This window comes from Lemur catta, chromosome 1, assembly GCF_020740605.2.
Source record: "Lemur catta isolate mLemCat1 chromosome 1, mLemCat1.pri, whole genome shotgun sequence".
Classification (NCBI taxonomy): Eukaryota; Metazoa; Chordata; class Mammalia; order Primates; family Lemuridae; genus Lemur; species Lemur catta.
In genome coordinates this window covers 114,544,191-114,564,144 of record NC_059128.1, presented here as the reverse complement: position 1 = coordinate 114,564,144, position 19,954 = coordinate 114,544,191, and the positions used below count along the sequence as shown (strand labels likewise).

The 19,954-nt window shown below is 51.2% G+C and overlaps 2 protein-coding genes across 6 annotated transcripts in view; one reads left to right on the top strand and one right to left on the bottom strand.

Moving 5' to 3' along the window:
• Positions 1–706: 706 nt before the first annotated feature.
• On the bottom strand, positions 707–19,403 carry ARRDC5 (arrestin domain containing 5). 4 transcript variants are annotated; one of them, XM_045549222.1, is made up of 4 exons: positions 18,384–19,403; positions 14,409–14,540; positions 7,614–7,819; positions 707–1,275 (listed from the first exon to the last, which is right to left on the bottom strand). In XM_045549222.1, exons 1-4 carry the CDS (start codon positions 18,469–18,471, stop codon positions 748–750), a joined length of 954 nt encoding a protein of 317 aa, XP_045405178.1. In that variant the 5' UTR covers positions 18,472–19,403; the 3' UTR covers positions 707–747. The 4 variants fall into 4 exon arrangements, with proteins under 4 accessions (XP_045405178.1, XP_045405188.1, XP_045405197.1 ...); XM_045549232.1 differs by lacking the exon at positions 18,384–19,403 and adding an exon at positions 14,934–15,260; XM_045549241.1 differs by lacking the exon at positions 14,409–14,540.
• Positions 13,453–19,954, top strand: part of UHRF1 (ubiquitin like with PHD and ring finger domains 1) — a 35,560-nt gene continuing 29,058 nt past the window's right edge. The window contains exons 1-2 of one of the 2 annotated variants that reach the window (XM_045549198.1): positions 13,453–13,666; positions 14,962–15,124. In XM_045549198.1, coding sequence (XP_045405154.1) covers positions 13,488–13,666; positions 14,962–15,124 — 342 coding nt within the window. In that variant the 5' untranslated portion in view covers positions 13,453–13,487. Of the gene's footprint in view, positions 13,667–14,182; positions 14,283–14,961; positions 15,125–19,954 lie in introns of those variants that run through there. The other variant, XM_045549206.1, reaches the window with a different exon arrangement.

Genomic DNA, 19,954 nt, shown 5'->3' with positions numbered 1-19,954 from the left:
GGACATGGGCAGATGGCACAGCCCCTCACCAGGAGAATTGCGACATTTACCCTGAGTGCAGTGGAGGAGCCCCAAGAGGAGATGCAGGATCTGATTGGGTAAGAGACCCGCAGAGCAGCCCTGGGGTTCAGCAACAACAACCTGTCCCCATGAACTGCCCCAGCACCCCTGGCCTCCACCCACTGCACCCCCCTGTGTTGTATTAATCACAGATGTCCTCAGACATTGCCAAGTGTCCCCTGGAGGGCAGCATTGCCCCTGGTTGAGAACCACTGAGTTAGGGGATTCCACTGACCCCCAAGAGACTCTGTGTCCCATGATCCCCTGCCCTGTTGAGGTCCTAGGAGGCTGCACTCATTTCAATCCACACCCTGCGTGGGGAGGGAGAAAGGAGGGGAGTCCCAGGAACCGGGGTCACCCTGGTCTATACCATCTGCCCCACTAGGTGTTTATTCTGGTGCTCATTGTGACTAGGGTCTGACTCAATTTTATTTTATTTTATTTTTTGCAAATAATGAAGGCAGGGGCTCTCTGCCTTGCCTCTGTGCTAACCACGGTTGGATCCTGAGAAGGCTTTGATGGCCTTTCTTGGGATAGGAGACCTGGCTGCCTAAGCTGCAGGGCGTGGGGACATGGCAGGCAACATGCTGCCTGCCCATGCCGAGACTCATCTGATTGTCACCTGGGCAACACAAAGGGCTTCTCGTAGAGTCTGATAAAGCTTTTAATATTTAGAAGTTTGGACACTTAATTTTGGGGATCCTGGTTCCCGGGCTCACTCTCACCCCTAGCGCCTAGTGACTGAGCTGACCCCACCGAGGTGCTGGTGATGATGATGGGGACATTAGCCTTGATGCTGCTGAGGGACCAGGGCAGGTGCATGGTGATGACCAGCTCGTAGCGCGTGTGCATGATCTCGCCGTCCTGCATGCTGTCGTTCACGGACAGCACCAGTGGCAGGTTGAAGGTGCTGACGATCTTAGTGGTGTCGAAGGGGGTGATCTGGGTGTTGGCCTCCTGCCTGAGGAGTTCGCTGCTGTCCATCCGCAAGCGCCGCTCCGCGCTGGGCGTGAAGCCCTCGTACTGCACGCGGGCGTACAAGGCGAAGATGACTGTCTTGATGCACTTGCTGGTCCGGTTGGTGATCTCTGTTGTGAACACGACTCTCTCTCCCGGCGTGAAGATGTTCTTCTCCATCTGGATTTGCAAGTGGATGGTGCCTGTGCTGCAGCAATTGTAGGAGACTTTCTTCTCGGCATCCACACGGAGGGGGTTCTAGAGGGAGAGGGGAGAACGGTCAGTCGTGAGGGACTGTGGCCACAAGACCTACTTCCTTGCCTGACATTCCACCCTTGGAGCTCCTCAGAGTTTCTGAGACTTTGGGACGTTCCCACAAAGAAGTACTTGAATGGAATCTGGAGTCTTGGAGACTTTGCAGCCAAAAGCCTGGAGTCCCCTGGCTTCCTTTACAACGTTATTTAACATTCTGAATATCAATTTCCTTATCTGTAAAATAGGCTTAAGAAATTCACAAGACCGGAGCGACTTAATTCCTAGCTCCATTATTCAAGTGCTATGCAACCTTGGGCAAGTAGCTTGATGTCTCTGAGCCTTGTTTTCCTCCTACACAGGGACTGTCCTACAGTCTAAGCCCAAGACCCACGGCTTATCTAAATATTTCAGACTTAAAGAGACAATATTGAGGCATTATTATAAGCTACTCAGCTGCTGCAGTACAAATAAAGTCACATATATGATATATTTGATGTGTAGCTGGGGTAACATTTTATCTTATTTCTTATTTGTGGATGACATTTTAAAAGATTTGACAGGATATGGGTTGGGCTTCAAATGCCTGCCTCTTGACTTCTGCTACCTTGCTGTGTCTCCTTCCAGAGGAATTTGATACTTTCATGTATGTCTGTGTGTTCCCTTCAAGTGTACAAAATAAAGAAAGAAAGAAATGAGAGACTAGTGTATCAAATACTTCCCAACTTGGTCCCAACCCCCCTCCCATCAATTACATCAAGTTGTTAGCTTGAACTTGGCTACGTGGGGAGTATTTACACCACAGTAACTGGCAGACACTATGAATCAGGGCTGCCTTGCACCAGAGCTGGGTGCTAATTATTTACTGGCAAACCACAGCCACGTATGTTCCTAGTACCTAGTGTCAGTGTTTAGGATTTCTCTTTGTTTGCTTCAGATCTCTGTTCATTTAAAAAAGAAAGCTTCAGGGAAGAAATTTATGGTTAAGAAATAAAACCACGTGAACGTACTTCGTGCTGCTGAATTGTACATTGAAAAGGGTTACTATGGTAAATATCATGTTGTGAATAGTTTGTCCCAATTCAAAATGAAACAAGAATAAAAAGAAATCATCAGGGACATCACTGAAGTCCCTGTGGATCCTTCCCCAATCCCATTCCCCACCTTCCCTCTCTGGAGGCAACTGTTACCCTGAATTTCGTGTTTATCATGTCTGTAGTTGTTAAAACTCTTCAACATTATTATGAAATACAGTGCAGAACCCGAAGGCCCCACAAAGCAAATGTATGACATAGCGAATTATTATAAATCCTACTCTTTTGTAATCTCCACCCGAGTCTAGAAGAAATTTGCTGGTTTCCCCAAAAGCCCCTTAGCATGTGCCCAAAGTGCAAGTGTCCTGAATTTTGTAGTCATGACTTTCTTGCACCTATATATATTTATTCTCTTACTACATATATGGAGGTGCCTAAACAAGACATTTTGTTTCAGAAGAAGAAAAGTGTGAAATGAATAAAATACCAAGCCCAGCTTTATCTACCAACCAGACATCTCGTGCATTCTGTGTGCCCGGACCTGCTGTTACCTGCTCCTGCCCTGCACAGACAGCCATCATATGAATTTGGCCTTTGTCATACCCCTGAGAATCTTTGTATTATTTAGGAATACATCTATTTGTGGTAAAAGCATATAGTAACATTTTGCATATTTCAACACTTTAAATAAATAAATGGTATCAGGCTGCATATGTTCTTGTTCAACATTCTGTGGTCAAAATGCGTTCATGCTGCTGCCTGTCAATTTGGTTCATTTGCACAATGGCAATTAAGTGTGTTGCAACATAATTGCTCCATCCCCTCCCCTCAGGATGGATACTTATAATGTGTCCATGTGTCTGATATCATAAAGGTGCTAAAAGGAGCCTCGTGAAGACACATTTCTCATCCTTGCACACAAGAGTTGCTCTAGGGCAGGGGCTGGCAGGCTTTTTCTGAAAAGTGCCTATTAGAAAATAATTTAGGCTTTGCAGGTCACATACAGTATTTTTTTCATGTATTCTTCTTATTTCTTTTAAGCAATGATTCACCATTAAAATTTAGATTTTAATATTGTGGCATAGAACACAAATCTCTATGTCCCTCTATATCTGGATCTATGAAAAATAAATGTTTCCTGAAATAATACCCTTACTTACATGCCTGCTGACATTTCCTATTGCATTTTTATTCTATTTATTCCATTTATTTACAAAATGTGGGTTGCAACCCTCTGAATTTATTTTTCTGTCATTTTTGGTTCTAGTCTATTATTTTGTTTTTAAACAGTTGGTTGCAGCCCGCCACATTAACTTTTTCTAATAATTTCTGTTGCACCTTATTTATTCAATACTATTCTACTCTGTCCTACTCATTGATGTTTATAAACATAAAGTTGGGTGCAACCCACCAAATTTATATTTTTCTGACATATTCTAGTCTATGCTTTCATTTTTAAACAGTTGCTTGCAACACACCAGATTAATGTTTTCTAATATTTTTATTCTACTTATTTTATTATCTGTTCTGTTCTTTTATTTATTGAAAAAAATGGTTGCAACCCACTACATTGATTTTTTTTCTGAAATTCCCTATTTCTATTCTTGCTTGGTCTTTCATTTTATAAAAATACTCTTGTATTCAGCTACACTGAGTTTTGCAACCCACTAACGGGTTATGACCTGCAGTTTGGAAAACACTGCTCCAGGCAGGTGTGTGGGGGGGTCTTTCCTCCTGAAGACCTCAGGCCGACCCCTGACCCTTTCTGACCTCACCTCCCACCCCTCTGCCTCTGGCCCTTGCCTCCCTTCAGCGCCCCCCCCCCCCTTTCCAGAAGGCTAATTTCAGGTAGTTTCTCTCTAGTCTTATTAGAAAAGCTGGGTCGGGCGCGGTGGCTCACGCCTGTAATCCCAGCACTCTGGGAGGCCGAGGCGGGTGGATTGCTCGAGGTCAGGAGTTCGAGACCAGCCTGAGCAAGAGCGAGACCCCGTCTCTACTAAAAATAGAAAGAAATTATCTGGCCAACTAAAAAATATATATAGAAAAAAATTAGCCGGGCATGGTGGCACATGCCTGTAGTCCCAGCTACCTGGGAGGCTGAGGCAGGAGGATCGCTTAAGCCCAGGAGTGTGAGGTTGCCGTGAGCTAGGCTGACGCCACAGCACTCACTCTAGCCCGGACAACAAAGCGACACTCTGTCTCAAAAAAAAAAAAAAAAGAAAAGTTGCAGCATGCCTTAGGACCCTGCAGGTGTGAAGGAACCTGCTGCCCTAACTCAGAAGACAAAGCCAGCAGTTCTGTCCTGGTCCTGAAGGAGGTATCAGGAGGCGCTAACAGGGGTGCAGCAGAGACCCCCCACATCAGGCCAAGTGGGGTGGCCGAAGTGCCCTGATTCCCAAGAACACTGGGGTGCAAACTCAAGATTGGATTTCTTGAATTTGGGGTTTTTTGGAATCCCGTATTCTTTTGGCCTGTCGGAAATTTTGGCGGGGGTTAGGGGGACTCATTCATTAAACCAGTATCTATTTGCACCTGCCTGATGCCAAGTTCAAGGCAAATCTACAGCAGTGAAGAGCAGCCAGTTTCTACCCTGGCGGGGAAGACGGACAACAAAACTGCTGCTTCCGAAAATGACCAGGGTCATTTCTGATAGAGACAGCGAGGAGGCCCCGAGGAACACAAAACAGGGGCCTCCCTGACAGGGAATGCTTAGAAAGGCCTTTGGGGCAAGCTCCTCTCTCAAATGGCACTTATTGTTAGAAGAGGCAATTGGTGACATCTTTCAAGACTTGCACATGAACGTCATAGCAGCAACACTCACAATGGCCCCAACGTGCAAATCAGCTGGTGAGTGGATCAACACAACGTGGTCCATCCACATGTGGAACATCACTCAGCCACAAAAAGGGACGAGGCTCTGACAGGCCACAGCGTGGATGGACCTTGAGGACGTTGTGCTCAGTGAGAGATGCCAGACACAGAAGGACACACAAGTGCGTGACTCCGTTTATATGAAATGCCCAGAACAGGTAGATCCACAGAGATGGGCCATGGATTCGTGGGTGCCAGGGGCTGGGGACCTGGGGGTTTTAGTGATGATGGCTAAAGGAGGCAAGATTTCTTTTTGGGGTGATGGAAATGTCCTAGAATTAGTGGTGATGGTTGCACAACTCTGTGAATATACTAAAAGCCATTGAATTGTATACTTTAAATAGCTGAGTTATGACATATATGAATTATAGTGCAGTAAAGCTGTTAAAAAGTAAAGGTGGTGGGGGACAAGTTTTGCTACTCCTGGTCCCCGTCACCCCTGTGTTCCTGGGCAGCCTCTGTTGCTAGTTTTCTTCCAGAGAGGTTCTATCTCCAAGGAAGTACGCTTCCCGGTTCTTGCTTTTACTGCCAACAATGCCAAGCTACACATGATGCATAGCTTTGCTGTATTCACTCAACACACCTCATTATTCTCTGTCTCGCTCTGTCTCTCTGTCTCTGTCTCTTTAATGTAGCTGTAGAATATTCCTTTGACTGGGTGCCTCTACTTAATCAGACAATTCCCTTAGCAACAAACATTTAGGCTGTTGCTAATTTTTTGCCAAGACAAACGCTGCTGCGTGAGGTCATGTCACATCTACGAAAGATGATCTGTAGGGAGAATTTCTAGAAGGAAAATGGCTGGGGCAAATGCAGGTTCATTTTAATTTTGACAGATGTGGTTAAATTGCTTCCCATGGGGGTCGTGGCAGTTTATTTGGCTGAGGGTAAAGTTTATTCAGCAACGCAGATGTGTGAAGATGTGGCTTCTGAGCAAAGATCAAAAGGGTGAGAAGGAAGAATAGGAAGGCTGTAGTGTTCCAGGCAGAGGGCACAGCCCGTGCAAAGGCCCTGGGGCAGGACTGTGCCTGGAATGTTGGAGGCACAGTGAGGAGGCCCGTGTGGCTGGAGCAGAGTGAGGAGGAGGGGAGGGCAGCGAGGGGATGGGGCAGGTCATGCAGAGCCTGGTGGGCTGCAGGGAGGACTTGGGCTTTGACCCTGAAGGAGGTGGGAGTCACGGAGGGCTGTGGGCAGAGGAGGGACATGCCCTGATGCAGGTGCCCACAGGTGCCCTCCAACTGCTGTGGGGAGGACAGGCTTTGGGGGGTGAGGGTGGGAGGCGGGGGGACCAAGCTACTGCTCTGGTCCAGGTGAGATGGGTTTTGACTGTGTAGAGGCAGAGTCTTGAACCCTACCTGTCTGTCCTTCTGCCCATCCCAGAGAGGGGACGTGGCCTGCCCAAGGTCACCCAGGGAGCAGGTGACCAGGCCCTGAACTCAGGGCTGCCCATCTCAGGGCTGGTCCCTCCACCAGCTGTGTCCTCCTGGGACTATCCTATGAGGTTGGCGGTACTAGAGATGATCTTTGTCACACAGATAATAATTCTGGCAGCAGCTGTAGCCACGTTTATGGGGCGTGCACCCACGCCAGGCTCTGCTCGAAGCCCTGGACTTGCCATAGGCTGGGTCACTGCTGCGTGAATCACCTAGGAGACCACACCATTTCTACACCCATTTTACAGATGAGGACGTGGGGGCAGGGAGAGGCATACCTTGGAGAAGGTTGCAACAGCAGGTTGGTGGGTGTGCTGGGATGTTAACCTGAGAAACGCCAGCCCTGTGGCCTTTGTCATTATAACCCAATGCTTGATGCCAAATGACTCCCAGGGGAGGTGTTGTGACTGCGGCTGACATTGCCCCACCCACCCTGACTTCCACCTCTGCACCTGGCACTCAGCCGAGCGGACACTGCACGGCCCTTCCTGGGACTGAGACCACATCCCCTCCCCTCCTCCTGTCTCAGGGGCCACCATCTCCATCACCTGCAGGCTCAAAGGCCCTAACGAGCCACCAAGTGTCCAGGCCTCTCTCCCACCTGGCCTTGCCCTAGAGCAAGGTCTCCCCCTTGGCACCGCTGAAACATTTGGGGCTGGACTGTTCTCTGGGGTGGGGGTGTCCTGGGCACTGCGGGGTGCTGAGCGGCGTCCCTGGCCTCCACCCATGCCAGGAGCTCCCCTCACCAGTAGTGACGACCAAATATGTCTCCAGACATCCCCAACTGTCTTATGAGGATAAAACAGCCCCAGTTGACAGCCACCATCGGCTTAGTTCCTGCCCTGGTTTCAGGCCGATCTTTTGTGAAATCACTTGGCCTGCAGAGTCACCAACAGCCTCTCTCCTTCCCTGTCCCCTGCCCGCCTACCTTCCCTCTTCCTCCTTCGAGCTTGGCAAATGACCCGCACTCCCCACCCCTGCAATTTCCCCATCCATCGATGGGTACCTGGAATAGGGTTTCTCCAGGAAGGCTCGAAATTCCTTGAACCAGTAAGTATACCCTCTTCTTGCCTAAAACGTGTTCCCGGCCCATGCAGGAAGCTTGCACGAAGTAGAAGACGTGGCCAATTTTGCTCACGAACGTTGAAGGAAGCTTGGGAGGTAAGTTGAAATGGAAGTCAAAGATGTGGCTGCCTGCACTTAACCAATTATCTGAAAGCAAAACACACCAATGCCATCAGAAGGTTCTAGAATCTTTCTTTTTTCCTTCATTTGTTTTCCTCCCTTTATTTATTGCTTTGGTGGGAAGGTGGGTTCTGGGCTGGGCTTGTCTGTCCCTTCTGAGCTGCTAAGGCCCCTGGTAGGCTGGAAAGGGACACCCCGGGATGGGTGACATGGCTGGAGCCCCCAGGATTGAACAAACACAGCTTGAACATCTACTGTGTGCCAGAGATGGTTTTAGGCAATGTTTATAGGACTGAACAAGGCAGACAAAACTCCCCACCCTCGTGGAGCTTGGTCTTCAGTGCGTGCCGTACAGTAGTTGCTTAATATTTGTTGATTTCGTGACGGCGGAGGTCCAGGGAGTACATTCTCACACTGCCCTCATCTCTATGATCTTCCCATTTTATGTTCCTTCTTATATTTCTCCAGAATCCTCTTCCCCAGCAGATGAAAACCACAAGGACAGCAGGGACCCTGTCTGTGTTATTCATCAGTGCTGCATCTCCAGCACCCAGCACTAGTGTTTGCATAGAGTAGGTGCTCAATAAGTGTTGGTTAAATAAATGAATGGACTCATTGCAGGCTTCAAGCAAATGCTGTTTTTTTTTTTTTTTGAGACAGGGTGTCCCTCTGTTGCCCCCAGGCTGGAGTGCAGTGGTGTCATCATAGGTCACTGCAGCCTCCAACTCCTGGCCTCAAGCGATCCTCCCACCTCGGCCTCCCAAAGTACCGAGATTATAGGCGTGTGCCACCACACCCTGCCACTCTGATGCTTTTTAAAAGGAGGGGAAGTTCAATCACCTGGAAAGTGAAAAGGTGGATATCCAATGCTGGGGCTTGTCTCCAGAGGGGAGTGTTTTGGAAGTAATTGGAAGAACTGACAATTTTCAAGCACCTACTGTATGTCTGGCACTATTCTAAGCCCTCTACATGCCATTAAATCATTAAGTCCTTACAACAATTGTATGAGGTAGGCCCTTTTCCTATACCCATTTTACAGATGGGTTAAGGGAGATATAGAGAGGTGACATCAAAGCCAAGTATTGACATCTGACACATTGCCATTTGTTCCAGGATATCTGCATGGCCGGAGTCCAGCCTATCCCTCAGATCAAATAGGTGCTCAGTTGTCACCTATTTGGAGAGACCTTCCCTGACTACCCTATCTAAAATTTTAACCATCTAAAATTAAATGTTGTTTAGCCATGTGCTGGTCACATGTTCTGCTTGACTGCGGGACACCCGGAAACATCCCCACAAACACATTTTGGAAAGGACATCTCGTTCCCTGGCAGCTTGGACTCCCTGATGTCTGCTCAGACTTCAGATCTCAACAGGTGGGGCCTGGGGACTAGGTAGCCTTCCTCAGAAGGTCTCTCTCATGCTTCTGCCCCCACTGTCTTTCCCTGTGACCCCAGGACTCCTGATTTTGTGTCCTTGGGTTTCGAAGCCAAAGGGGGATTTATTAATAACTGTAAAATAACAAGAAAGGTTTCTTATGGGCCCCCCAAAGGCATTTGTTGGATTAAGCATAGCATTTTCCAAGGAGAGCATTTTGAACCTTCATTTTGATTGTCTGGGGTCTGGTCAACTCCTTGTGTCTTGTTATTTTCGTGTTATATGCATCTGATGGTCATCATTCTATATGGCTTCCCTCCTAGGAAGGAACTGGGCTGCTATTTCTGATATCCTTGGAGGTTTGTTGATTGACTATCAGATGTGTTTACTTCCTGGCCCCTGTTATGGCTAGGACTGTCTGCCGACCTTGTCCTTACCCTGCACTGAGAATGTCTTTGTCTTATGCACGTAGTCTGCCTTGTTGTTGCAAATCACGTCTCTGCTATAATCACGGGATGCCCCAGTCTCTTCGTTCCACTCGACGTAACCCCTTCCCACGAGCTCCACTTTCACTATGGGGTCCACCAGGGTGCTGTTCAGGGTTAGAATCACCTGCCCTTTTATGCTGGAGCCAGCCAGGTAGACCATATCCTTGGGCAGCACTAATTCAATTGACTTCACCACAGACATGGGGCGTTGGGGGAGTGGAGAAACATCCTTCCCCCTCCTCCATGCCTCTGAGATTCCCAGTTCTTTGGCTGTAGTGATGTAATCATATCTATGACATCATTCTACCCAGAGTTCTGGGAAGGGGGACCCCATGGCTAGGAGGGGAGACAAGGCTGTTGTTTGGGTTGGTTGTGGGGCAGGTGGTAGTTTGGGAATCTCATAGTTCTCACTGGTTTTTGAAATGGTAGCCTGGCCATTTTATTTTTTGGTTAATCTTATTTTTATTTTTTCTTTCTTGTTTTATTTACAGGGTCACTCTGTCACCCAGGCTGGAGTGCAATGGCACCATCATAGCTCACTGTAGCCTTGAACTCCTGGGCTCAAGGGATCGTCCTGCCTCAGCCTCTCGAGTAGTTGGGACTACAGGTGTGTGCCACCACGCATGGCTAATTTTCCTATTTTTTGTAGAGATGGAGTCTTGCTATGTTGCCCAGGCTGGTCTCAAACTCCCGGGCTCAGGTGATCCTCCCATCTCAGCCTCCCAAAGTGCTGGGATTACAGGTGTGAGCCATCATGCCCAGCCACCACTTTTTTATAGGAAATGACAAAACACAACAAACAAACAACAAGACTCCAATATTCCTGACACATAGGGAATGCCTGTTATCATTCCAGGGGTTTACACCCTTTCCCCTTTGCAAAATGATACATTCTCAGAGGTCATTAAGTCATTCAACAAACTTTTACTGGCTGAGCCAGACATTGTGGTCAATTGTAGTAGCCATAGGAAACCAGATATTATCTGCTCCATTAACAGATGATGAAGAAGAGACCCAGGGAATGAGACAAAAGTATTTTCTGTCCTATCAGATGGTTCCCCAAACTGGTATGTGCACCTCTCAGGTTTGCACATTGGTTTGGGATTCTACACAATCATTTTCATTTTAATGGTTGTACATTTATATCAGTGTGTATTAGAAAAAATATATAATAGATATGGAAAAGACATGAAATCTGGTGTGTATTGAAGATGCTCAAAGCATTGTGTGCTCAATCTGAACAGTGACACTGTCAGAAAGCGCCATCTCCCTGTGTGATTGACATTTTCTCTTTATATAAGCCTGTGTCTCCCCCATTGGAAGTCCCTCCACGGTAAGACTTTGTCTCAGTGAGTTTTGTGCCCACCAATGTCTGCCTTACCCGGTTTCCTATGGCTACTATAACAATTGACCACAATGTCTGGCTCAGACAATAAAAGTTTGTTCAATGACTTAATGACCTTTAAGAGTACAAGAGTATATCATTTTGCAAAAGGGAAACCCAGGCCCTTTGCACCCTAGCTGTTATTGCCGGTGCCTGATTTGCACATGAGCTGGTGCCTAAGAGGAAGGGCTATTGGAGGTTCTAGAAAGTACCCATTCTCCAGATTGACAGGCCTCATTCATTGACCTTGCTGTGTCTTACTTCATTTTATATGATAGCTTTTGTGGGCATCAAACATCTTGTCTTCCTAACTGATTTGTGAGCTTTTTACTGACATGCCTGGAATAGTTCCTTATTCATGTTTTGAAATTATTAACCTGAGCAAATTTGAGACATTTTTGACTTTCTCAAGATGGCTTAGCGAATCCTAGGCCTGAATCAACAGCCCCTCAAGGTCTTTTCTGCAAGGAAAGCTAGACATTTCTTACTCTGTTACTTAACTGTCCAAGGTGCCTGGGCGGTGGCCCGAACCAAGTGTACACGAAGAATGCATTCCCTCTTTCGGCCATGTTGACCTTTGCAACAGCAGGCACAAATGCACAATGTGCACTTATAGAAATAGGTCAAGTCCCTGTGGCAGGTGTTCCTAACTTTGGAAGAAGTCAGCCACTTCACAGACTCAGGTGGGCCTGCTTCATTCCTGCCTACACCTGTGGCATTATTGCTCCATGGCTGACGGCTGAAAGTCCAGAACTGTGTTCAGTACCCTTGACCAGGGCCTGAAGTTGCAAACAGTTAACAGCAACACCTGAACTTCATGGAACAGAATGTGTCAGTTATCTGTGGCTGCTGTAACAAAAGACCACAAACTCAGTGGCTTGAAATAAAACACATTTTTTTATCTTACAGTTCTGGAGGTCAGAAGTCTCAAATGGGTTTTAGGAGCTAAAAAAAAAATCAAGATGTTGTTCTAGGAGAGAATCCGTTCCTGACCTTTTTTAACCTCCAGAGGCTGCCCTCATTCCTGCCTCTTGACCTGCTCATTCTAACCCCTGCGGCTGTTGTCACACCTTCTGGTCTCCCTCTTCCACTTATTAGGACTCTTGTAACATTGGGCCCACTTGGGCCCCCCGGGATAATTTCCCCATTTCCTTTAGCTGTGTAAGGTACTATAATAATAGATTCCGGGGATTAGGGCAAGGACATCTTTGGGGGTGGGTGTTTCACGATTCTGTCTACCCCATCAGGAAATAGCAGAAGCGGCAGTGACCAGATAGAACAGAGTGCTACAGAAGCCCTGTAAAAGTCTACTAGGAACTCATGCTTTTCTGCTTACAGCTCTGGAGAGAAAGGCCAAAGTCCTCCTGGTGGCCTTCAAGGTATTACATGTCACCCCTCTGACCTCATCCCCTCCTCCCTCCCTTGCTCCGTCTGCCCAGCCGTACCAGCCCCTTCCGGCTCCCCGGACACCTCTCTATGCCGTTTCCGGCCTTTGAGCTTGCCCTTCCGTCCTAGACCCCAATGTCCTTGGAGTGTCATCTCCCATCTCAGCTCAAATGTCATCTTTTTCGAGAGGCCCACTACATTCACCCTAACCAGAATATCTTCTCTCCCCAGCCCCCACGTGGCCGCTGGTCACTGTTCAGCCTCATTGACTCTCCTACCAGGAATTATCTGAAATTACTTGCTGTATTTATTCATTTTTTGCCTGGATCCCCCAGATAAGAATTTACCCTCCCGGAGATCACCAACCGGGTCTGATTTGCTCTCTGTTGGCCCCCCCCAGCTCTGAGCACCCTGTCCAGCTGCTTTGTAGGTGCCCAGCACGGGTCATTTGTGTGCCCGCCAAGACTGGCCAGAATGGAACAGACAGAGTGGAGGGGGGAGGGCAGCCCTGCCCGCCTGGACAGCTCTGGACAGCTCGGAGAAGGCGGGAAAACGAGGCGGGAAAAACCAGCAAACAAGCCCCGCGGGTGGGTAGGGTGGGGAGTGCTGTCGGGCCCTGAAGCTAGGCAGTGGGGCTTGGGGGAATCAGGCCAGCCATGGGGGTGCAGGTGGTCCGGTAGGGGCCCCCCACATTCTCTCGCAGTATTGAAACATTGATTCCGGCCTTCTTAGCCTAAGTGGTCAGTGCGTGCCCATGGAGGGGGGGGCTGCGAGCAGACTTAAGAGCTCAGGGGGTCTCTAGCCTAGCCTGGAGGTCGCTAGGGCCCCTAGGGGGCACACACGTGGGGGGACCCAGGTCCTGCCACGCAGCCCCCCTGCAGGCTGGGCGCGCCCGGCAGAGCGCACAGGGCTGGGCTGGCCCCGGCCCGCGGGGCGGAGGACCGGTGGACAGAGGCGGGGGCGTCCCCCACCCCCTTTCTCTCTTCCCGCCACTGCGCGGGCCAATCAGGAGCCAGACACCCGCCCCCGGGCCGGCCTCCCGCGGCCCCGCAACTCCCAAATGCCGAGTTTTCGCGGGAAAGAAATCAGAGCAGCTGGCAGCGCGGCGGGCAGCACAGCCGACCGGGCGCTCGGCTCGCACCGCATCCGCGCGGGGTCTGAGCCACGAACGCGGCTCCGTGGCCACCCCCGGCCGGGCCAGGCGCGCAGGCAGGCGAGCGGATCACGGCGGCCGGAGAGGTGAGCGGCGGGCAGGGCCGGCTGCCAGCCGGGACCGGGCGCCTCGGGTGCGGGGACTCGGCCAAACTTCCCCGAGCGGGCCCGGGACGCGCCGCCGGGCACCGGCGCACGCCTGCCCCCCACACGCGCCCGGGACCCGGGGCCTCTCCCTCCTCCGGCCCTTGGGAGTTGCCCCCCGGCCCGGGCACTGCGGCTGTAGCCGCGGCAACCGCGACGTCCCCAGGAGCCCCGCGGGGGTCTGGCGGGCTGGGTGGGGGAGGGCCCGGCGAGTCGCGGGGTAGGATGTCAGGCTCCGCGCCTGCGCGCGGGGCGCCCCGCGATTCAATTGTCGCGCCCGAGCCCGATTTCGCGCGCCCTGAGTTCCCCGGGCGCGTCTTGGCCAATGGGGAGCGAGCGGGGCGGGGCGGTAGGCCGCGGCGGAGCCAATAAGAGGCGGCTCAAGTGAAGGGGGGCGGGACTTGGCGAGTAGGGGGGCCTCCTCGGCCGGTCCCGGCGGTGGGGTGGGCGTGGGCTGGCTGGCCGCGACCCGCGCGGGCTGGTGGGAGTGCGGGAGGTACCCCGGGGGCGGGGGTCGGGGGTCCGGGAAGCACTGGCTGCCCGAGGGTGAGGGCCCGAGGTGAGTCGCTCGGCGCGCGCGCGCGGGGGGGGGGGTGGCCGGGACGGGGCGGCCGGTTGCCATGGCCACCGCGGGGCGGGCCCAGTCACGCACGCGCGCGGGGGGCGGTGGGGTCCCCGTGGGTACCGAGGGGTCCTGGGGCTCGCGGGTCTCGGGTGGGGTCTTTCCTCTCAGTTGCACTTGGTTGAGTTCTCCTGGGACTTCTTAAGTTCTGGCCGGCGCTGGACTTTTGGGATTCCCTCTTCCGTGAATATGAATCTGAGGAATGAATGAATGAATGAATGAACGAACGAATGAACGAAGCCACTTGGCCACTCCCAGCGTGACTGCACAACCTCAGCCGAGGCCTCCTTCCTCCTCTGGTCGCTGGTGTTTTCCTCTGTGAAAGGGGGGTGGGTTGGTTGCACTGCGTGGTCTGAGTCCGTTTTGCTCCCCCTCAGTTCCTGTCCCCTTCAGTCCTCAACACTTGCTAGTCATTAATACATTAAGTCCTTAATTGACTCTCCCTGGCCCTGGGCAGGGCCTGGCAATATATGGGGGACCAGGAGGCTGAAAGGGTGTTCTGGGAGTTTCCTGCTGTCCAGGGACTGGACAAAAGCAACCAGACCCCACTGTGGGGTGCCATGGCCTGGCGGCCCAGGCACAACTGACCTTGGGCTCGCACTGTCTCTTCCCACAGCATCAGCACCATGTGGATCCAGGTGCGGACCATGGACGGGACAATGACCCGCACGGTGAACTGGCTGTCCAGGCTGACCAAGGTGGAAGAACTGCGCAGGAAGATCCAGGAGCTGTTCCACGTGGAGCCGGGCCTGCAGAGGCTGTTCTACAGGGGCAAGCAGGTAAACCCGCCCTGCAGGCTGCCTGCCCGCCCCACACCTTTGTTCTTGCCTGGTCCAGGCACCGGGCCTGGGCAGCAGCCACCAGCAGAAACATTCTCCTCCCCCCCTCCTCATCCATCCGGCTTCACGTGTCCCGGAAGGAGAAGTCCACAGAAACCTCAGATGCCTGCGAGAGGAAGGAACAAAGGCGGGACCTGCAGATCGACACCCCGGGGCAGGCAGCTGGCACTTGAAAATCTGTAGCGTCTGGGCTTTTAAACTTTTAATTTTTTTAAAGCCCTCCCTCCCCAAAACAATTTCTAGAGAAAGAAGTTGGAGGTGGCGGACAGAGGGCTGAGGAATTTTGCAGAAGGGCCTAGTTCGGATCATCACGCAGATAGGACAGGGAGGGCCGGTTTTTCTTTAAAACGCACACTGATGGCCCACAGCCTGTGCTCGTTAAACGTTGGAGTCTGTTTTGTAGAAATTTGGATTAGCTGTGAATACAATCTGGAGATGGTGTTTGCAAATTGGAATTCCTGACACTCTGGGCCTGCTCTCCCGTGGCTGCCTGGGATGCGGGGAGGAAATGTGGTCTCGGAGAGGGTCTGCTTGCCTCTTTCACAGCCCCTCGTAGCGTTTAAAATGGCCACCTGGGCTTTCGCAGCTGCGCACATTTGGGATGTGTTCTCCATTGGCACCTGGTGGGTTCTACTGTTGGCATCGTTGGGGGACGGTGGGACGTCCTGGGAGTGGGATTTCCCAGCGGGCTAAGATGGTTCAGATCAAAGGTGTGGCTCCCGTCTGCTGGAGTTGGTTGGACTGTGGGGACAGGGCCACAGAGACTCCTGGAACTGGATTAAAAGTCGTCAGTTGGGCTGCGTGTGCCCGACTTTGTTGTTGTCGAATCTTGAACTGGGTACTGCTGCCATCTGGTGTCTAGATTGAAAAACAAATGCTCTGGGCTTGGCCAGGTTTTTTGGGGGCTGGGAGGAAGGATCCTGCCTGCTTACTTGACATGAGACCTGATGATTAATTTCTCAGGCTCTTGGCGCCCTGGGAGACCTTTCTTAGTCTCCTTCCTGTAAAAGACGGATGACTTGAGTCTTAAGAATCTGAGTTAACCCGCCCTGTCCCGGGAGAAGCAGATCTGCAGGTCTTGGGGACTTGCCGGGGCCGCCGTGGGTGTGTGGAGCAGAGGCAGGGCTGCGATCTCAGCGGACCTCCACTGGGTCTTTCTCCCTCTCTCTCCAACAGTGGCTTACAGACTGATCTTGACTTCGCCACTCTTTGTTCAGCCTTCATTTCACAGTTTCTGAAAACCTGCATGTACCTGTTAAGTTCATGGCATGGCTCACAGGTGTCCTGGACTCTCACCCTTTCACATTCACAGGAGGGAATATTATTGGGTGCTCACTGCATGCCAGGCACTGAGTTAGCATTTTAATTTTTGTATTTCAAACATGCAGGGAAGTTGAAAGAGCCATGAAACACCTAAACCCACCGCCCATTTAGATTTTACCGTTGACATTTTGCTGTATTAGGTTTGTCACATGGATCTATCTCTCTATTCATCCACCAATCCCAGTTTCTTGGGATGCATTGCAAAGTTCCCTGCAGACGGATGCCCATCCATGTCACCCATAACTACATCAGCACGTGCATTGTTGACTAGAGTTCAGTATTTGTGGTTTTATTTGTTTTTTTTTTTTTAAGTTAAAAATTTGTATATGGTAAAACACATAGCTGTTAAGCAGACCATCTGGAGAATTTTGACAAATGTCTACATCCATATAACCCAAAGCCCTGTGTCCTTTCACTTGTAACATAATATTTAATCCATACAGAAGTACTTATCTGTAAGTTCAAAGTGTGGTAATGACAGGAAGGCTTATGTCAGGTACATCGTGCTTTTGATTGACAGGACGTCAGCAATGGGGCACTCACCCCGACTGGGAGGGGAGCCGGGATTTGAACCCAGGATTTTGGTTTCTGAGACTGAGCTCTTCTCACAGTGCAGCTTTGGTAGTTATGAAAAGATCTTTATAACTGTCCCTTATGTTCCCCCTCCTCCCCCCGAGGTCATTCCCCACGTGGCAGCTGCGTAAACGTGTAGTTGTTTCTGTTTTCTGGGCCTTAGCGAGGTGACGCCATTTCCCCAGCCATTTCCCCAGCCGCACGGTTAGGAAGTGGCCTGGCCACACACGGCGGTGGGGGGTGGGGACAGACACAGGGCGGCACCTCACAGCGTGTGAAGTCTGCATGCTCACTAGGCTGATAGTGATAGAAAGCAACTCCATTTTCCAGGGGGTGCAAGTGGGCTTTTGTCTTTACAGAATGTTCTAGAGTGTTCACAATCCTTGTTTCTTTAAAGAGGGGGAAGAAAATGGCCCAAGGTCTGCAGCGGGGTAGATTGAGACCATGAGGTGGAGCAAAGTAGGGCCTGCCTTCGGGATATTGCATCTGGGCTGAATAAGGTGGCAGTTATTTCACTTGATTGTCGGAAATGCGGGAAACCCAGTGGCAGCGGGGACTTTGGCAGGCCCAGCCTGGGCAGGGGAGAAGCATCTGCAGCTTTTATTCTTTTCTGACTGTTCATAAAAATAACAATAGCTGTGTTTTGAGGCACCTTTAGCACGCTCAGGTCAAAATGTTCTGCACTTTTCCTTTCCATGTCTCTGGCTGGCAACACACTAGCTCTCCAGAGCTTGTTTTTCAAACGGGGCTAATTGTGGCCCCACCACGTTGCACTGTGGTGGGAATTCAGTGAGGCCGGGGACGTGGAGGGCTGAGCCCCCACCCCTGGCTCATGGTAAAAGTGCAATAAATAAACTAGCTCAGGGGGTCTCCCCTTCTGCTCTGCGGATGTTTGAGACCGGATGTTTGAGACTGGATCGTTCTCTGGAGCAGGGCCATCTTGGGCACTGCAGGTGCTGAGCAGTGTCCCTGCCTCCACCTACTCTATGCCAGGAACTCCCTCAAGCTGTGACAACTACTGTCTCTAGTGTCCCCATGTCCTTAGGGGACAGAGTCAGCCGTTGAGAACTACTAACTTAGATCATTTAGGAAAATAGCTACATTGGCCAGGCCTGTTGCAGAAGCTGCGTTAAGGTCAGGCTGATACATCAGTCGAAATGGTGGTACAGGAATGGCCTTGCAAGGGCCACTTGTCACAGTGCTGCACCAGGTGTCCCCACTGGACAGCCCCCTTGCAGAGACCAGAGGCTTGTCCCCCAGGCTGCGCAAAAGAGGGATCCCCACCACCAGCACCTCCACTCACCTTGGCCAGCCTTCTCCCCAGTGCACTCCCGGCCGAAGGACACATCCTCTGAGCCTGGCGTCAGCTGACTTGCTGTAGAGGGTCCCATAGTAAGTTTTGTGGCCTTGTGGGCCAGTCTGTTGGAGGCTTCTCAACTCCACTGTTGTGGCCCCAAAGCAGCCATAGACAATCTCTAAGTGGATAGGCGTGGTCGTGTCCCAGTAAAATTTCGTAAAAACAAATGCAGGCCAGAATTGTCCCACCATGGCTGCAGTTTGTCAGCCAGACCCTGTGCTGAGATCCAGCTTTCATTGGTGTGTTCAGGTTTTACCGTTAGGAATAGCCTTGCTATGGAATGTGTTAGAACAGGCTCCCCAGTGCGCTGTGTCGGGAGAGTTTTTCTAGATCAGAGGTTGCGGTTCTCAAACTGTTTCATCTCAGGACCCCTCTCTGGCCTCTGAAGTGACTGAGGATTCTGAAGAGCTTTTGTCTAAGTGGATTCCCTCTGTCAGATGTTAGTGTGTTGGAGATTGAAAGCTGAGAATGGTTTAGAGCACAAGAACACACGTGTGCGTCTTCCTTTAGGCGACAGCATGGTGGTGCTGTCCCTGCTCATGCAGCCTCCGAATATTCCTGTCCCTTGTGAGACCACGAGAGTGAAAATGGGCAGTGACAGACATCTTGGTATCACTGTGACAGCCGCACTGACCTCCAAAGTGCTGCTCTGGGGCGAATCCTCAACTGTGGCCCGGGCAGGTCAGAGGGCAGAGTTCACTTGTCACTAGTGATCCATCCCCTCTGTCCACGGTGTCCTGGGGCGTGACGAGAGGGGTCGTGCCTGTCTTCGAGGTGCTGTCTGCTATGCCGCCGCCTCCCCACGTGTGCCTTGTGTCCCCTCTGCCGTGTCTGGGATCCTGCCTCGTAAATCTTCATGTCTTCCATCTCTGTCCGTCCGTCTGTCCTGTGCGCACTGGGGGTTGCCGCAGAGGCCTGGAGCTCTTCCCCACCGGGCTGAGACCGCATGGTGAGGGCCGCGGCTGCCTCCCCAGGAAGGCAGAGCGATGTCTCACTTCCTTTCCCTCCCCCGGGTCTGGCTGCCAGGCCCCGCACATGCTCTGTTCACTCTCCCCTGCAGCTGAGGGGGTCCCTGTTGGTGTGAGGCTCACACGGTCCTTGTTGTGCCCCTGCGGTCTGGTTTCTGTCCCTGAAATCTCTGTCTCTGAGCCACTTGCCAAGCTTGCTGGCATTTAGTTCCTGCTCTGTCGTGCTTCTGGGTGGCATTTGACACCCTGAAAAATAACCCCTGAACTATGGCTCAAGAAGTAGGTAGAAACACTAGGTGTGGTGAGCTTTTGTCCTAAAGTTTCAAAAGTGACATACTTTATTGTCCAACTGTGTCCATATGTATTTAGCTTTTACACAATGCCTGTGGTACGGAATCCCAAACGTCCAAAAAGCAAGGAGCAAATGTCCCCCCAGCCTTGGCACTCAGTGCCCCCAAAGCAGTAACCTGCCTCCTTCCAGAGGTGTTCGGACGTATTTGTGCATGTTCCCTATGTTTTTATTACAGATAAGAACATGCCATGTTTGTG